The sequence below is a fragment of the Macrosteles quadrilineatus genome, unplaced genomic scaffold (assembly GCF_028750875.1).
Source record: "Macrosteles quadrilineatus isolate MER2022 unplaced genomic scaffold, UCM_ALF_1.0 Scaffold_8__2_contigs__length_117827958, whole genome shotgun sequence".
NCBI lineage: Eukaryota > Metazoa > Arthropoda > Insecta > Hemiptera > Cicadellidae > Macrosteles > Macrosteles quadrilineatus.
Window position 1 is genome coordinate 8,141,600 of NW_026542601.1, and position 18,972 is coordinate 8,160,571.

The 18,972-nt window shown below is 34.2% G+C and overlaps 1 protein-coding gene across 6 annotated transcripts in view; it reads right to left on the bottom strand.

Moving 5' to 3' along the window:
* Window positions 1-18,972, bottom strand: part of LOC128999640 (epsin-1-like) — a 46,365-nt gene continuing 27,393 nt past the window's right edge. For 4 of the 6 annotated variants that reach the window (XM_054426250.1, XM_054426245.1, XM_054426246.1 and 1 more), the window contains 9 exons: window positions 16,814-16,849; window positions 15,010-15,058; window positions 14,389-14,569; window positions 13,637-13,784; window positions 12,111-12,143; window positions 7,078-7,174; window positions 6,322-6,558; window positions 3,205-3,393; window positions 1-2,798 (listed from right to left, as the gene is read on the bottom strand). In XM_054426250.1, coding sequence (XP_054282225.1) covers window positions 2,680-2,798; window positions 3,205-3,393; window positions 6,322-6,558; window positions 7,078-7,174; window positions 12,111-12,143; window positions 13,637-13,784; window positions 14,389-14,569; window positions 15,010-15,058; window positions 16,814-16,849 — 1,089 coding nt within the window. In that variant the 3' untranslated portion in view covers window positions 1-2,679. The remainder of the gene's footprint in view (window positions 2,799-3,204; window positions 3,394-6,321; window positions 6,559-7,077; window positions 7,175-12,110; window positions 12,144-13,636; window positions 13,785-14,388; window positions 14,570-15,009; window positions 15,059-16,813; window positions 16,850-18,972) is intronic. The other 2 variants (XM_054426248.1, XM_054426247.1) reach the window with 2 other exon arrangements.

The window sequence follows — 18,972 nt, forward strand, 5'->3', positions numbered from 1 at the left end:
TAGAATAAACCACAGAGTTTAATAACACACAAAGACTTTTCACAGATAAAAATCAGTATCGGTCCTCAAAATAGTAAAATAAACAATATGTTCTGTGTTAACAATGAGTGTGCTATCTTACAAAATGTAAAATAAGATTAGTATTCTCGCCTTTATATGCATCCCCACCATCTTTAAGCGGTGGAAAACAAACTTTAACAGGACCAGCCAAGTAACATAGAACTATTAATAGGAAATCAGACTAAAATAATAACACTAAACATAATATAGATAATGACTGATTTTATCATTGAGGAAAAGTACTTAATACTGGTTGAAATTGATCAAAGAATAAACTATTACTTGTTACTTGTTAGTACTCAGTAATAAAGCTGCCCAAGACATCTCACTTTATTCCTTAACTTATATTTGATTTAAAATACACACCTATAAGTGGTGTCCTAATCTCAATTGATAATATAAACCAGTACCAATATTTTATTAATTTATTCAAGTAGTTTAGTTGATTTAGGAAAGAAAATTTCATTTTACAGATTACCATTATTAAGTACTTTGACTCAATGGGTTTTTACATTAAATAACGAATTACAATTTGTTAGCATAATCGACTAATTTATTAATAAATACGGAATGAGTCGGTTTTAAGTTAACATAAAAAAATACAATTTTTATCAGGAACTTTATCTACAAACCTCTTTCATATGTTTCACAACCATTCTCTAAACTCAATAGCTTTTTAACAATAAATCTTTTGGATTTTTAATCCATTCAGAATTTTGAAGGTTATTTGTATTGTCTATCACTTTACAAATAATTCTGAGTTACAAAGTTAAAAACCGATTACATTTCTTCAAGATCAAATTCAAAGGAACGATCCTTCTGTTAAAAAATTAATGATATAAAATGTGTGAACTCATACTGTACTTTATTTTTAGGAAGTACTTAAACACACATAGAAATAATTTAAATCTTTAACCATAGCAAGGACATTCATATAGTTAATAGTTATTTGTGCAACTAGTGAGAAAAGTGAGCAATTGACTCACTTGAGAGAAATCCTTACTCACGAGCCATAGGCGAGTGAGGAATGGTTTCTCGAGTGAGGCAATTGTACTTTGAACTCGAGTTGCACATTATACTTTTCCTACAGTTACCATAAAACAAATAAATTGGTGAAGAAACATAACCAATTTTTACACAGAAGTGAACTTTTAATATAACATTTAATGTGAAGTGACAAATACAACAGTACAACAGCTGACCAGCTGATTTACAGCCAGTGCTGCCAACGTATTTCGTGCGCATACGACATTGCCTGCATGTTACGCGCCCACTATTTTCACGTTGCTAATCTGGAGTGAGACAAAGTAATTAGAGTGAGACAATGTTAACATTGTTTCACTGATGAGCGAATTGGCCACTTTGCTTTCTCAAATCAGTGAGAACATTCGTTGTAAGAACATGTGAGAACATGGTACATTGTTAGGTAACTGTAGGAAAAATAATATAAATTATTGATTTTTGTAAAATCACTAAACATGTTTCTTCATCAACTGGTTTTAGAGTCCTTTTAAAAAAGCGACATAGATTTCATTACGGTAGTAGACTTTTTTTGTTATATTCATACAATTATTGTTCGACTTGTCCAACTTATTCATATACATCATAAAAAGCTGGGGCCCCTGACATAGCATTCCCTCGACTAAATAAACTGTTAAAAGTAATCAGATAGTGGTAAAAACCTAATTTTACTTTATACACACCCTATATTCATATTCACTTTACAATATACGACCTAGCGCTCCAATAACTTATTAGGGATTGTTATTCATAAAAAAGTTTCTCCAAAATAATAAATAAATATAAAAGTTGGTGAACGATTTCAACACCCACTCAAAACCGACTCATAGTTTACTGATAATAAGGTATAAAATAAAACAATCATGATAAATACTCTAAATAAAATCAACCGCGGCTTATTGCTACTGCCCTTCCCCTTCTTACGCTAGTCTTTATATACACTTAAATTACATATAATACGTGATTGTAGAATAATGTATTGGTGTCGTGAATAAAGTGAACTTTCATACACCAAGGCCTTCCGTTACGTTAAATCCGTGTGGCTTTTTAAAAAACTTTGGATCAATATCAATGTGCAGTTGATGGATCTGATATTTCGCTTGAAACTCAAAACTCATCATGAAACATTCCATTTACTTATTTTAAATTATTTTAGTAGTATAAGAAAAAGTCAGTATTTAATCAAACAATTTTGAGAAGTGTGTTCATTAAGTAGTCTATTTGTGAAATGTTGTAAAACTCAGACCTCACTAATATTATCTCCTGTAATATATATTTACTTATTACAAAAAGTGTATACATCAAACTGCACAAAGATACACAATGGACTCATTCGTTAAAGCACGGACAATAAGTCTCTATGTACACCCGGAAATCATTTTGTTTAGCACCTTACATTGTAGACATTTAAAAGGCAAAAGTGACACTATAATAAATGCATAAAACAATTTGATCTGAAACAATTTATCACATCCGCTCTCCCCACATTGTACAACTTTTTCAAACGTTTACAAATAAAAATACTGAAACAGAATAAAAGTTGGAAAGCAACATTGGAACTGTATAAAAGGTAACAGCCACAATCGGAGTTGGAAAGAGTTACGATAGAAAGGGGTTTGGCTGCGGTAGAAGGGGTGCCTGGACGGCCGGGGGGTACGGAGGCGTCCTGATCGGGGGGCGTACCATCGTGGGGCTGTTGGAAAACGGGTTGGCTAGAGCTGAAACAGACAAGATAATTTTCAAACATAATTAAAAGTACCCCACCGAGGCAAACCTGTAGGCTAATTGAATTTCCATTAGCCTGATTGGAGTGTTTTTAGCCAATGGGGACATCGAAATCATAAAGTAAATCAGACCTGGGTATAGGTCTTATGCGTGCTGGTAAAAGCTACTTCCCTATAGGGAAATTCCCTAAAAACAATTACTAAGGGAGTTAAAGGAGTAAAATCAAGTATAAAACTATTGCATGGAAGAAGGAAAAACTCAATCAAATTTAAAAAAAATTGAAAAAATAAATAGTGAGAAAAAGAAAAAAAGCAATAAAAGGAGAGCAAAAATCTTAAAATCAAGAAATTAAAAACAAATAAAATGTGATACGAATAGGGAAAATAAAAGACGACCAACCTGGAGGAGTAGGCACAGCGGGTGCGGACGTGAGCGAAGTTTTTGTTACTAAATTTTCCAGGTTCACCAGAGCAGAGTTCTCGCCTAGGAAGCTTTGAGGCGTTTTCTTGGGCGGTGGAACGTTAGACGGGGACGGCGTCAGTGAGTTAGTTAGGCCTGTCAGGTCAAAGGGATCTGGGCTGATGGTGCCTACAACACAAATGTGGAAGGTTTGTAGTAGGTTAAATCAAAGAGCCTTTCAAAGTTGTGGAAGCTTGATGCAGTATACCTACTTTAACTCTAACAACTACAGTATTATTAAAAAATCAACACCGGTCCATTATAGAGAGCATTTTTTTTTTTAATTGATACAAGACGTAAAAATGGTATGTTAGTTCTCAAAGAAAAGAAATAATTATGATTATCACATAGCAATTAAAAAGATAATACAAATATGTAATCAGATAATATGTAGGATAACTTTAAAATAATGAAGAGCAGTCTTTACAGTGGTTCGAGTATTCTCCATAGATATCACATAGCTAGAAGACTCTCCCATTGTGCATGTAAGCCAGCCATTCCTATCCCAAACAACATCTAACTTATTCCGCTCTAGAGTTTTTCACCCAGAAAACCTTTTAAAATAAACAAAATCTAGAAAAGATTAGATATTTTGAAAACCACCTCACTGTAATTTATCCTTTCGAAGATTAATTTGTTTGGAATAGTAACAATCGACATAAAAAGGTTTTTAGGGGGATTAAGTTCAGCCAATTTATCTGTGAAGATTGGAACCAAAGGGCTTAATTACTTTCTAAGCCAGCTAAACTCCGCATCCCCTCCAAACCTTCTAAATCACCCCCATAGCTTAAAGAAATATAAAACAAAACCTGTATAATTTATGTTGGTAATGTTTGTTTGAAGCGATTAATTATCAAGTAAATTCACCCATTCCAATAAATTGCTCAATTACCATTCATTATGGATATAATATCAGCTGGCATGAATAAATGTGCAGCAAGACCAAAAAGACCTCCATAAATGAGAGTACGTAGAAATAAATCAATGATGACACACTTAAGACAGGCCATTACACTAAAAACACAGTTACACAACACATGAACACTAAATACACTTTTTGAATCGCTTCTTACTGTAGCATTTCCAATGCTTCTTGCAAACCTATGCGTTATCAGTACCTGATAACATACTATAAACAGAAAAAATGGCCTTCTTCAATAAAAGAAACTGCTGAATAGAATACGACTAGTTTTGTGAAATATTATTTCATCAAAAGAACAAAAAAACTTTTTTAAATTTATATTTATTATTTTTATATTCGTACAAATAAGGTTTGTATTGAGGAGTAGTAACTTAAATTATAGAGTTAAGTAGCTTCCAGAAATCTGAATCTCCCAAAAGTATTTGCTAGCATAATAATTTTGAATTATGCTATACCTGAATATTTTCTACAATAATTAAACCACAATATTGCTAACAAGTAACAAATGATAACAATAACACTTTGACAAATTAAAATTTGACTCTCTGTGCTATCTGACCCCATTGGCAAGTATTCTTTGGTTACCACATTGAATGCAATGTTGTCTTCTATCATAAGGATCAAATTATAATTTCCCAAAATAAATAATGGGACATTAACTCATGTTCTTTTTGTCCGTTTACTGCACGAAAACAAATAATTCTGAAAAACAACAGGCAACAGAAGAACATTCACAATGTGCACATTTTGCCCTAAATTACCATTTTCCAAAATTTATTTTTATTTCTTTTTACCAAAATAGGCATCCCAAAATATGAACCTAAACATTACAAAACTTCCTCTACATTGTAAGCTTTGACTTGATAGAACTACAGTAGACTCCCTCTTATCCGGACATTGGTTTAACCAGACCACACTCGGCAGAAATTACATCTATTTAAGACAATTTTTATAAGCACATCGGTTTAACTGGACTAGATCGGCAGGAAGTCGGTGGTACTGAAACGACTGTTTTCAAGGGAAAGCTTTGAGGCCAGTGATCTTGTGTCTAAATACAATGCTCTCTCAAATTTAAGTCAACTACTGTATACAGTATGCATTTAAATGGTCCGTTTTAACGAGTCTTTGGGGACGTCGGTTTAACTGGAAAACCCGTTATCTGGACTGGCCTCGGTCCCGAGTCTGGATAAAAGGGAGTCTATTGTATAAGACTTTCCATTTGTACATAAAACTTGTATCCAGTTGAGCCAGTGACTGTGTTGTAAATTGCAGATTTCTATGAAATACAACAACTATAACTAACCAAGCCAAAATGAAAGGAAAAAATCATTGTAAATACAGCATCTTTTATAAACTAACACAGTAAAAAAAACTAAGAGGAAAATAGAACTGTAGACAGTAGCACTCTTTGAGGGTATTTACTCAGGGGAGGTATAGAAGAGGCTACGATGACAGCTGTGGGCTTCTTATTAGCTGAGGGAACGCCATTACCGTAACAAAACGGTCAATAGCCATCGGCCTCGGTGGTCTAATGGTTAGCGTGCCGGGCTGATATACTGTAGGTCCCGGGTTCGAATCCTGCTGGTAGTATTAACTTTTTGTCCAAGATTTTTTTATAATCAGCAAGTTTGGTTGGTTTGGTTCGGTTATTACAGTTTAATTTTATTATTAAGTCATTACAAAATTTTAATTGAGCAAATTCTAGTTTTATTTAATAAACAGAATTATTTTTCCGATTACTAAACTTTTGTTATATTATTTCTTTATCAGCAAGTTTGGTTAGTTCGGTTAGGTTATCATGGTTTAATTTTATAATTAAAAAATAATAAAATTGAATTTGAGACATTTATAATTTTATTTTATGAACAGAACTATTTTTGCGGTTAGCAAACCTTCATTACCAAAGTGCTCTCTACTACAGCGCTGTTCACGGAGGAATTTTGAACTAAATGCCTCATTCGTACCTCCCCTAAGTCAGACCCCTCTTTGAGTATCCCATTCAACTATGTATTTTTCTTTGGGTACACCTGGTATTTACAGATGGAATGTTTTATATTTAGAGATTACAATGTTTGATTAAATGAAGTAATACTTCAGATATCCTAAATTAGAGTCATCAACCGACAAAAACTCACCAGTAATATTGTTGTTCACACTGTTGATATTTCTATCTCTGTTTAATATTTGATCGAACTCGTCTAGATCACTGAGTGGAGTGCTTGCTATGTTGGTAGCACTGTTGTAGGTGAGGTTGGTGCCATTGCTTTGCGGGGGTGGGCTAACACTGAGCGCAGGGCTGGCGGGGGACCAGGGGTCGTTCATGGGGGGCTTGGGGGGCACTGGTGTAGGGGGGTCGACTGCCCGCCATGGATCTGTACAGGAAATACCATCTTAACCCATTGAAAAGAATGTTACTTATTCTAATTGGGAGGTGCATAATTGTTTTCACACTTAAAAATATTTAAAAAATTTTTGAACTTTTTCTTAAAAGGATACATTATTTTACAGGGTACAATTTGCCTTTTAAAACTGTATATTGAATAGCTTCATGCAGAGCCCAGAGCCTATTGATGTACTAGTTACTCAAATTATGCCTTTTGTGACAAAGTGCCATATGAGAGTAACCAGTAATTTAGCGCGCTCTAGCTGATTTTGCCGATCACTTTCTGTAAGCGTAAGCTACAACTTTCTAGTCTACAAAGAGTAGAGAAACTAGTTGCTTACTGTGCAGTGTGACATAAATAATTAAGCCACGGACAGATTGGCAAACGCTGCCTCAGCGGCAACAATGGTTGGTCCACAACCCTTCTGTGGTATATCACAAAAAAGCTTATAGATAAGATAAGAAGGCGTAAAAAATTAAACAATTTTAAGAGCTCGGCCACACTCACCAGGTTTGGGAGGCAGAGGTTGAGACGACGTAGACGCTGGTGTCCAGGGATCGTTGACACTAGGAGTGCTGTTTGTCGTCACGCTCCACGGATCAGTCTGTGCAAGGTTAAGTTAGAACCCTGATATTGTGGATAAAGGAATCGGACCTAAAGGTCTAATTAACTACCACCAATTGAAGTTTTAGGCTATGTTTCGGTTCTTACCTAACTTAACTCTTAACTTAACCAACAACCCAAAACAGGATTTGTAGATATAAAACTAATTCAATATGAAAAAATAAAAAAAATACAGAGTGATAGTGAATCAATGGAAAAGAACCAAGGAATCTTCCAGCTTTCTTGCTTCATCCAGATTACAAATATTGAGACGTTATACATTCCTTTTACTGAGACAAGACAGCTTAGCTGGGAAGAAATTGAATAATAAATTAACTCATAAAGTGCGCAAGAGCATAGAAAATATATTAACATTCTCAGACAATGAGCTAATCCTAAAATTAGTATAAAATATCACATAAAGTGTAAAGAAACATGGTTATCACAAAAATTATTAGTTTATGTACCGACTAAAAAAACGTGAGTATATAAATATTTTTAGAGTTTGATAACTTGGGAAGTAAAAATTCATTGGAATGCAGGCTGTATCCTGTTTTTGGGATGAAACAACCTAACAAACTAAAATTGTAATCCAATTTAATCATAAATACTATTTTGTCAATATCATCTGAAGAGTTATTATCTTTTTCTATTCACATCTTTGGTTATTAAGGAACGCGGCAGCGTTCCGCCCCGCCAAGTCCCCCAGCGGTACACAGCTGCTGCAGTGTATATATACATGACGTGACAAAGTGGCTTTTTTACTCGTCTATAGCTCTGAAGAAACAAAAGCTATTAAAATAATTGTTCATCTACTGGATAGGGGCAATCATTCTCAACAAAATAAAAAAAAGAATTTAAAAAACGGTTGTGTTTGAGCAAAGAAAAACTAGTTTGAAAATTCACAAATTTTCCGTGTTCTCCTTCTTCTCCTTAAATGTTGACGGACCTACAGCCCAAACCACTGGCTCAATTTTAATGTTCTTTATGTTGTGTGAAAGCCCTTAGCGTGTAGATGTGCCTTTTGAGGGTCTCAAGTCGGTACGTTGACCCATAAACCCTTGGCAAGCCCTCAAAGTACGATTTTGGCCCATTTAAATAACATGGGATTAAAATCAAAACAAATCAAAATAAAAAGAAGGACCAGCTGCGATTAAATATCAATAAATTTAAATGTTAGAGAAATTTATAGGAACAGCTGATGATTATTTTAAAACTTTTATAAAGTATTTTTTTCAGGTATACCGAATGATTTGAACTACTTACTATATAAAATTACTTAGAGAAGAGATATTCCCCCCCGTGACGGTTCCAAGGGGGGGGGGCTACAGGGGCTAAAGCCCCCCCTCCTTGGACCCTGGAAAAATAAATTTAAACGTACATTTCGTCCTTAAAACACGCAATGTCTTAAACACACATCAATGTAGATTTTATTAAACTTAATAAGCGATAGCAGGAGTAGTATTAAGTTTCACATAGATCAACTTTGTGGACAATAGCACAGCAAATAAAACAATATTACGCAATTGAAAGTTAGTTAGTTGGACACAATTATATACATTAATATGGCTTTAGAAAGTCAGTAAACAGCTTTTAGGACAATATTGCCGTAGCCTACAATATGTTTTGAGATTTTATGAATGCAATCGTCATAGTTAGTATTAAAATGTCTACTTATTCATGACAAATAAAAATGGGGAAATGGGAGGTTTTGCACACAGTTCTAGACGTTGAAACTGGCTGTAGAAAGTCACCCAAGGGCTCAATTTACACTAGTCTTTAGATATACGGGTTTAATTATCAGAACACTTATGTAACACCAACGCATTGCCAGTAATGTTGGAATTCACTTTAATATTAGGTTGAATTCTATTTAAGTTGGTAAAAGCTTTAAAAACGTTAAAACAGAGGGCTATTACTTTCAACACCTTTATTTACAATTGAACTCACAACAATAAGCATTTAAATCATAATTAAATCTTAGCAATGAAATATAAAGTACAAAGAATAAAATATATTCATCTGCCCGAATTTTAAGTCAACTATAAATTGGTGCTAAGTAGGCCACCAGATGCAATCACATTTTATACATATGTTTCTATATAATTATATACTAGGATACTAGCTAAATTATTTAACTAAGTCTTTTAACATTGTATTAATAATTTTAACAGCTGTAAATAAAACGTGTTTGTTGTCTTTTTCATGTTTACAAAAAGAGCAGCATTGTTTATGTGTAGTGAAGAGATCTAGTTTAAGAACATTGAGAACATTTCTTAGGACCATTTGGTAAGATACCATGGCTATGTTTTAATTGCATTTTAATAGCTCTTGGACTAAAAAATGTCTTCAAGCCTCTACATCAATATCAGCTCCCACAGGACTAAGTGCTTACAACATCAATGGTTCTACGATCTACAAAGTGTTTCAGCTGCCAGTTGAGCATGGAAAAACTCCAAAGTACAAAGCTCTTACTGATGATGTTTTAAAAATGTTGAGATCCAACCTGAAAGATGTGGTGCTCTTCATAATAGACGAAGTGTCCATGGTCTCCAATCTAACATTGATGTACATAAATCTCAGATTGTGTGAAATATTCAACACCTCAGACCAAAGTAACGGCTGGTTTGGTAAAAAACATATACTGCTCTTTGGAGACCTTTTACAACTTCCACCAGTACACGAAGACTCCCCATTCATTGAACTTGACAGTAGCAAACTTAGTTCTTTTGTTGGCTCTCTGTCTTGTGTTAACATCTGGTCTGAACAGTTCTCTTATGATGAACTTACTACAAACATGCGACAAGCTCAAGATTCTAAGTTTGCTGATGTGTTAAGCAAAGTCAGAGTAGGCAATATGACCGTTGAGGACATCCGTCTAATTGAAAGCAAGAAAATACATCTTAATGGAAAAACTGCTTGTGAAAACCTTTCTCTATTAGGAGATTACTTGTCTGCTTTTCCCAACAATTCTGTGTGTCTTTGTTCAACTGGTTACCAATGCTCCATAATAAATGATGAAATGGTCAATAGAATAAGTGGTCCTGTCGTTAACTTGGTTGCAAAAGACTCAGTTGACTGTCTACCTCGTCAACAAAACAAAGTTAAAAAGATACTGTCCTCTTACAACTCTGACTGCAGCAGAACGGCTGGTATGGAGAAAATTATTCCTATTAAGGTTGGTGCTAAAGTTATGTTGCTTAGAAACATTGACGTCACTGTGGGGCTAGTTAACTAGTTAACCATCGTTAGGTTGAGGTTTAATACAGACAATTCTGATGACGTAGACTCAGTGACAATTAACTTTGATTGTGGCATTACCCATCACCTACAGCGAGTAAACGTCAAGTTTCAAGTGATGGATAACGCATTTGTGTATCGAGAGCAATTCCCGATATCGATGTCCTACGCGGTTACAATTCACAAATGCCAGGGCCTCAGCTTAAATAGCATAATAATTGATATTGGGGAGTCCATATTTACATGTGGCCAATCATATGTTGCCTTGTCACGAGTGACTTCATTAGAAGGGCTTCATCTTATTAACTTTAACCCAAGAGATGTGAAGCCTCAGAAATCCGCCATTCTCGAATACAACAGACTAAGGCAGAAGTACAGGTCTGACCTTCCACTTTACAACACAAGTTGTGACTCCTCTTCGGCTCCTTATGTGAGGGACAGGAAGTGGTGCCAGACCAAAAATGTCGAAAAAGTGCAGGATGAGAGTACAAAACCGGTACCCTCTGCAAAGACTACCGGAAGATCGAGAGTTCAGTCAACTTTAGCATTAAAATTTATTTATTTTTTTCAGAGAAAAGAGTATTTTTATTTGAACGGTTAATTTTCTACAAAAATAAATAAAATCTAACAAAAAACCACTAAGTGGTAACACTTTCCCCGCCAAGTCAGCAATCCAAAAAAGATAATAAATCATTACTTTTTCCGCCAAGAAAAACAATGTAATGTATGTAAGTTTGGCAACTTGGCGGCAGACTTTTGCTTGGTTTTTTTTCATTTAAGTTACGTTCGTGGATAATTTCACAAATCAACTTCTCTAATTAATTAGTCCCACTAAGTATAATAATTTCGAGGTAATCAGTAAATATAAAACCATCACTATTATGATTTTATGAAATGTGGCACAAATAAGGTCAAGTTTTGTAAAATAAGCTCTCACCTAGCAATGTACTAATGGGAGAGATACTTGCTCAATGAAACTAGTTTTATGGTATTTTTAAAGTGATCGAGCAAAAGCCTGCCGCCAAGTTACCAAACTTACATACATTACATTGTTTTTCTTGGCGGAAAAAGTAATGATTTATTATCTTTTTTGGATTGCTGACTTGGCGGGGAAAGTGTTACCACTTAGTGGTTTTTTGTTAGATTTTAAATAGAAGGTTACAGCATGATTTTAGTACTTCTTAATATCGCTAGTTTGTACAGAGTTATTATATATAAAACTCAAACGTGTCACACAAATTAAAAGACTCAGTTTTTTTCCAGTTTTGGTTATTTATTTTAAGAGGGAAGTATTTTAAAATTTGTTAAAGCAATTTATTTACACTATGAAAGGGGTACAAGTTATAATAGGTGATCAAATTCCCTACTTTTACTCTCTTAAGTTACACACAAAACAATTTGTTAATAGCACATCAATTATTCTTAAAAAATAACAATACTACTAGCTAACAAAATAATCAAAAATCTTTAACAATAAACATGAAACTGAATAACGTTAGAAAAAATAGGTGAAATTATAACTGAAAATAATTATAAAGGAATAAAAATAACAACTCGTATCAAAATTCAAAAAATAATACTGCTAAATGAACAACATAAGTTAGCTAACATTACGGAGTTATAAAGCAGTTATAACTATCATGGATATTTTAATATTTTTACAAGGAAGTAAGCAGGACATCACACAATTATCTTACCAAGTCCCAGTTTGTGTACATGATGTCAAGAGTCTGAACAAAAAAAATAAAAAACTATAGATTGTTTTTAGCGAATTTCCCATACGAATAAGCTTTCTTAGGTTTGAGTTTTATTTCTATTGAAAAAAATCAATTCATTATATTTACTAGAACAGAGTAAATATATACTCATACATTACTGTACTTTAAGAAATCAGAACTAAATTTTAAAATATATTGTATGTAATATCAATAAAACATCCAAACCAGAAACAGTTTTTAAGCTTCTAAGGTGTTCAGAATAATAAGATCACGGCTTCATCACATGAAAATCCACCACTGGTGATTAAATCCCAGAGTTACCCTATGCACACCCTTTCTGGTAATAATAGTACACCCTCTCAGAACCAACCTAGATCGGATAACCTAAAAGATCAACTATGAATATGTGAAATACTGATGAAATTAATGTTTTACTGTTATTACATAAAAAAATACTTGGGTTTCTTACAAATTATACTGTAGCCTACTTATGTCTATTGATACAACTAGACATTCCATCCGGATGAATTGTCACCAGTTTAAAAAAAAATCCTCGTAGCGTCGTAGCTGATGTGAACCACCGACAGATTGTGCTGATTCTAATTACTAATTTCTGTCAAATTCACCAAATTTTTACTTTTTACCAAGTTAAACTAATGAAATGCCTCATTGTGAGCTATAACAACTTTATAACCAATCAAGTTGGCCAGTAAGAAAATTTATGGCAGAAAATGGAATTATAGACACTATTGGTGACTGGCTCAAACAACTATATTCTTTTTCACCACTCTATGATGTTTTTAGCTGTTTTACATATGTTAATTGGTGGCTGAAAGTTACGTTTTGCTGGCCATGCCAGCTGTCATCATCATTTGGGGACCGAGCAGGTTTTTACCTGCACATAGGGCCCCAAAATCAGCTTTTCCTTATGTCAACATAATATAAAATTGTACATTTTTAGAAAGGTCTTGCTTAAAGAAATATTCTGTTGAAAACAAATTTTCAATCAGAACTGTAAAACTTTTAGCGGGTTCGAAATACAGGGTATTACGTCAATACACAAAAAATTCAAAACGTGGCCGCAATTTTTAAACAAATTGAGATGATTGATGAATTGATAGTTTTGTTCACACAAAAATGTTTCTCCAATCATAACCTTTCTAAAATGTACAATGTGATATAGTTGACATAAGGAAACTTCGAGATTCAAACTCGTGACCTTCATTTCTGGAACACCCTGTGTTTAGATCATGTTCTAAGTATTTTAAATGGATTCTTCGTACACGATTTAGGGGGGAATAATTCTATTTCGCGCTTCAAGGTGAAAATGTAATCACGTAAAATGTGCACGGGTGGTCTGCTTCACCCTGTATATAATTCTCCACAAAGTTTACTTGATAGTAGTAATTTTTGTCTGCATTTAATTTACTCGTATGGTTGATCCAGGGTTGGTTAAGAGAAGGTCAATTGTACCAACTTGTATTTCTTTAACTGTAAGACTCTACCTGTGGTCGTGGTGGTGGGGGTTGCGAGGACGGCATACCCCAAGGATCCAGTGGTGCGGGGGGTGGACTAGCAGCGCCCAAATTTACGTCTAACAAATCCAACATGTGGCTCGAGGGCATGTCCAGATCTTTCGACGGCACTTTATGTCTGCAAAATACATTTCACAGGTTTAACTTCAACAAATCTCAAAGTAAAGAAAAAATATGGTTTTTACTTAAAGCATGGGTGGATTATAATCATGATTATTAAACAGCAGAACAAAATATAAACATTCAGAAGGAAATCTATTTAGACCAAAGACCAGCTGGATAGCCAAGGTATGATAGTGAGATCAGATCATGAGAAGCAACAGGACGATGGCTGCAAATTACCGAGCCTTCTAGAGAAGATGTGATTTTGAGACCCAGTACAGGGAATGCTAGTCCACTCTCAAGATTAATAGAGGAGGAAATGTAGTGAATTAGCTGGTGTTTCTATATCAGATTTGACTAATAATTGGTGTAGTTTATTAGTTTGTTTGTTTGTAACAACAATACAGATCTTAAAATTACAATTTTATTTAATTAATTTAAAAAAGTAAAATCCAACAATAGACTTAAAAAAAAAAAAATACTTGTGGTAATGTTTTATACTTTTGGTATTTAGTTTATTGCAGGAAACTCATTACAGCGGTGGTTTTTGAAGGTAATAATAAGAAGAATACACCTTTTAGCATAATGTTAAGCAACCTAAACACGCACAGGCTACCTACTTAAATTCATTCTCGCTCTGTGATAGAGCCAGTTGCAATCGTACGTCGTCGCTCCGTCTCTTCTGCTCCTCCTGTTGCGCCTCCTCACGTGACATTGCCAACGCCAGCTGTAGTTGTAGTTCTTCTTCTCCAACGGTCTGTGGCCGAGCACACTCAAGTTCCGGGGCTTCCACGGCTGCAACTAACAAACGGGACTAATCGTTGGGACTGAGGCAACAAACATGTCTCTTCTACTAGTTACAATGATTATTTTAACTGGTTATATTAAAAACCTGATGCTAAATCATTATCTGCATCTAGTGCACAACCTTAAAAATATAGCTACTCTTCAGGACAAACCATACAACTTTCTGTACAAACTTTCTGAAAAAAATTTGTCTTGAATGTAGGAGAGAAAGGAGTTGATATAGAAAATTTTTGTAGACACCGTTAAGCCTTTAATTAATTGGTAAATGAATCAAATCATGACAAAATTAAATCTATTTTATGAATTAATTAAATCTCACCTTAACAGAAAGCAGTAATGAAAGTAATGATTTATAAATGTGTATAAATGTGTGAATACTTAATGTGTTCAAGAATATTTCTTTGTACTATAAATATTTATTCTGTTTATCTCACCTCTACTGGTTGGTGTGGATTCTTCGCCGGATCCCCACGCATCTCTGTACTGTGAACAAACAACAATCAATTAACTTTCAGTACTAAATTAGCCCCAGTCTTAACCAACACTGAATCAACCACTGCTTGGATTTAACACCTCTGCCCAAGCTAAAATATAGGTCAAACTCAAAACTGGTTTGTTTATTCAACATTTTATGAATCTAGAGACTCATTCCCTAGAACTGTGTACTGTGTTTATGATAAAATTCTTCTGCATTATACAGGGTGTCCCGGAACTCTCTACCAATATTTTAGGGCATTGATCCTGGGTAAGAAACGTACCAAAATATCATATTTAAATTGTCCGGAAGTCCTTAGTTACTCACACAGCCGCCATTTTGTTTTTTTCAGTTATTAATTTTTTTCTAAAGAATGGTTAAACATACGAAATGGAAACTTTGCACAAACATTTATGACAACTAGACAAAGCTGGAAAAAAATTATGAAGATTTTTCAAACTCATAAAACAAAATGGCGGCCATTTAAAATTTTCTTTCTTAAATAACTCAAAAACCAATGATTTTACACAAATTTTAAGTGGCCGTCATTTTGTTTTATGAATTTTGAAAAATCGTGATAATTTTTTTCCAGCTTTGTCTAGTTGTCATAAATGTTTGTGCAAAGTTTCCACTTCGTATGTTTAACCATTCTTTAGAAAAAAATTAATAACTGAAAAAACAAAATGGCGGCTGTGTGAGTAACTAAGGACTTCCGGACAGTTTAAATATGATATTTAGTTATGTTTCTTACCCAGGAGCAATGCCCTAAAATATTGGTAGAGAGTTCCGGGACACCCTGTATATTATATTTGGTTCAATTAAATGTTTATTTTGAGTTGTTTTAAAAGTAAAATAATTAATTTTTTACGATTAAGCTTAAATTTATTTTCCTCTAGAAAGTTTCCAATGTTTGCCAACTAAACAAAGCTTAAGATTTCAACTTGTTGCATTGACTATGCCGATACTTTGAGATTTGTATTGTCTGCATAAAACCAAAGATCGTTCTGAGGTAAACATTAAAGTGCACCACCAGCATCATTAATATAACATAAAAACAACAGGGGACCAAGGATTGACCCATGGGGTACCCCACGTTTAACTTTTTCAGTTTCAGAAGAAAATATTGTAATTCTAATATCATTATTATACGCGATTTCTACAAACTGACTAAAGTGGTTTTGATATGATTCAATTTTATTGAATTTTTTGAAACCCCTAATATGAGTAATTTATCTATCAATTGGGAGTGGTTGACACTATCAAATGCCTTAGTTAGGTCCATGAAAATTCCAATTGTGAACTCCCTTTTATCAACCGATTCAATGAATGACACTGCTGCTGTAATTACAGATTTTCTAGGTCTGAACCCATGCTGAGAATAATAGTTCTACTTACTTAAAAGTTTTACCACGCACCACCACAGTCGCCTCTGAGCTATATTACGTACACTGAATCATTTCATTTCTCATAATTTTTATCAAACATGTATTTCCATTTATTGGATTCTAAATTTTATCATATCAATTTGAGTTTTGACAGGTTGGAAAAAGGTGAATACTTCGGACTAATATAAATGCACAATCAAAAAATTCAGTTCAGTTAAAAAAGTAGTATTTGATCAAGAAGTTTCAAACATTTCATAAATACTGAAAACTAAGTTTTATGCTTATAAATAACAAAACACTGATACGGTTTAACAGATTCGGAACGGGTAATATTTCATGCACACATTTTAGGGTGATTTTTAATTATGAGGTACTTACTGATGGAAATCCTGGACTTGAAGGGGAAACAGAGTCCTAAAAAAGATTATAAAAATCACACTCAAACAAATTATAACTTTAAGAAGCAACAACAGTTATTATGTTAGGTATTAAAAAAACAATTAGTCAGAAGTCAGATTAATTAGAATGAATAATTAAGTTGTTAATAGGAAGGTAAGTTCAGTTTTAAAAACAATAAAGTACGGTACTAAAATATAACAGCTTATAAATTATTATATCACCTTTGATAAATTTAACCCAGCAGAGTTTGCACTGAATTTAAAATGTGCACACAATATTTCTGACTGCACAGAGGACTTAAAAATTCATAATTCAGTATAATTATATTTTAATATTATTTTTTCTGATAGCCCCTGGACTACGAATAATGACTTATATAGGCTTACCTCCGTCAGTAGTCCAAAATTGTGTCTTTTTCAACTAATGTTGTTCAAAGCTTACATGTTTCGTTGCACTGCAACATCGTCAGAGCTTTTTGTCAAAAACATCAAATGATTTATACATAAAACAAAACACGGAACACGAAACATTTAAACACGTAATAACACGATAGCGCTATCGACACGGCACGGCAGCGGTTGTAGGTAGACTGGACACGGGTTAAGTAACTTCGTCCCGTCCTTCTCTGTTATCAGCTCGGTGGTCAGCTGTTCTAGATGAGATAACGGTGTTGAAGAGGGAGTGGGACTTGAATTGTAGTTTATCATTGAGGATGTATTCCTTGTGTTCTTCGTTTACGTTCATTTTATATATCTCATACTCCTCAAGTGTGTCCAACTTATTACCTTTCCCGCAAAAATGTAGAACTTCCAAGCCGTTCTTAATATCACTCATTGAGTGATTACAATCTACAAGATGTTGAGCAAACGCGGATTTTTGTTTATGGTGTTTAGGATCTGGTCGGTGTTCTTTATATCGTGTTTGAAAGGCACGACCTTAATAGCACTCAAATAGCACCAAAATTAGAATTCACACTTGAAACAGAAGAATCGAACTGCATACATTTTTTAGATTTAACCATAAGGAAGAATGTTGACAGTTTCGATTATAGCATCTACAGGAAACCAACTACTTCTGCACAAACTATCCACAATACCTCATACCACCCATATTCTCAAAAAATGTCAGCATTTAATTCATTGATCCATAGGATGTTAACAGTTCCGTTAAATGCAGTAAATTATGAGATTGAATACAAAATTATAAAACATATAGCTACAGTCAATGGTTATAAAAGCGATTTGGTAGATAGGCTCATCAAAAAACATAAAAACAAACAAGGTGTGAAGATTGACAGCTCAGAGAAGAAAAAATATGTCTGCGTGGAATATAGTCACACTATCCAACACGCATTAAAGAAAGAACTCGCTAAACAAGGCATTGAACTAGCCTTCAGAACCACAAACCGTACCAGGAACGTGTTGGCAAATAAAGTTGAGATAGGTGACAAAGTAGATAAGACCGGCGTGTATAGGATATCTTGTCCGGATTGTCCTAGCAAATACATAGGGCAAACAGGTCGTGCCTTTCAAACACGATATAAAGAACACCGACCAGATCCTAAACACCATAAACAAAAATCCGCGTTTGCTCAACATCTTGTAGATTGTAATCACTCAATGAGTGATATTAAGAACGGCTTGGAAGTTCTACATTTTTGCGGGAAAGGTAATAAGTTGGACACACTTGAGGAGTATGAGATATATAAAATGAACGTAAACGAAGAACACAAGGAATACATCCTCAATGATAAACTACAATTCAAGTCCCACTCCCTCTTCAACACCGTTATCTCATCTAGAACAGCTGACCACCGAGCTGATAACAGAGAAGGACGGGACGAAGTTACTTAACCCGTGTCCAGTCTACCTACAACCGCTGCCGTGCCGTGTCGATAGCGCTATCGTGTTATTACGTGTTTAAATGTTTCGTGTTCCGTGTTTTGTTTTATGTATAAATCATTTGATGTTTTTGACAAAAAGCTCTGACGATGTTGCAGTGCAACGAAACATGTAAGCTTTGAACAACATTAGTTGAAAAAGACACAATTTTGGACTACTGACGGAGGTAAGCCTATATAAGTTATATTTTAATATCGTAAAATCTTAAATTAGTAGAAAAAATTTAATATATGAGCT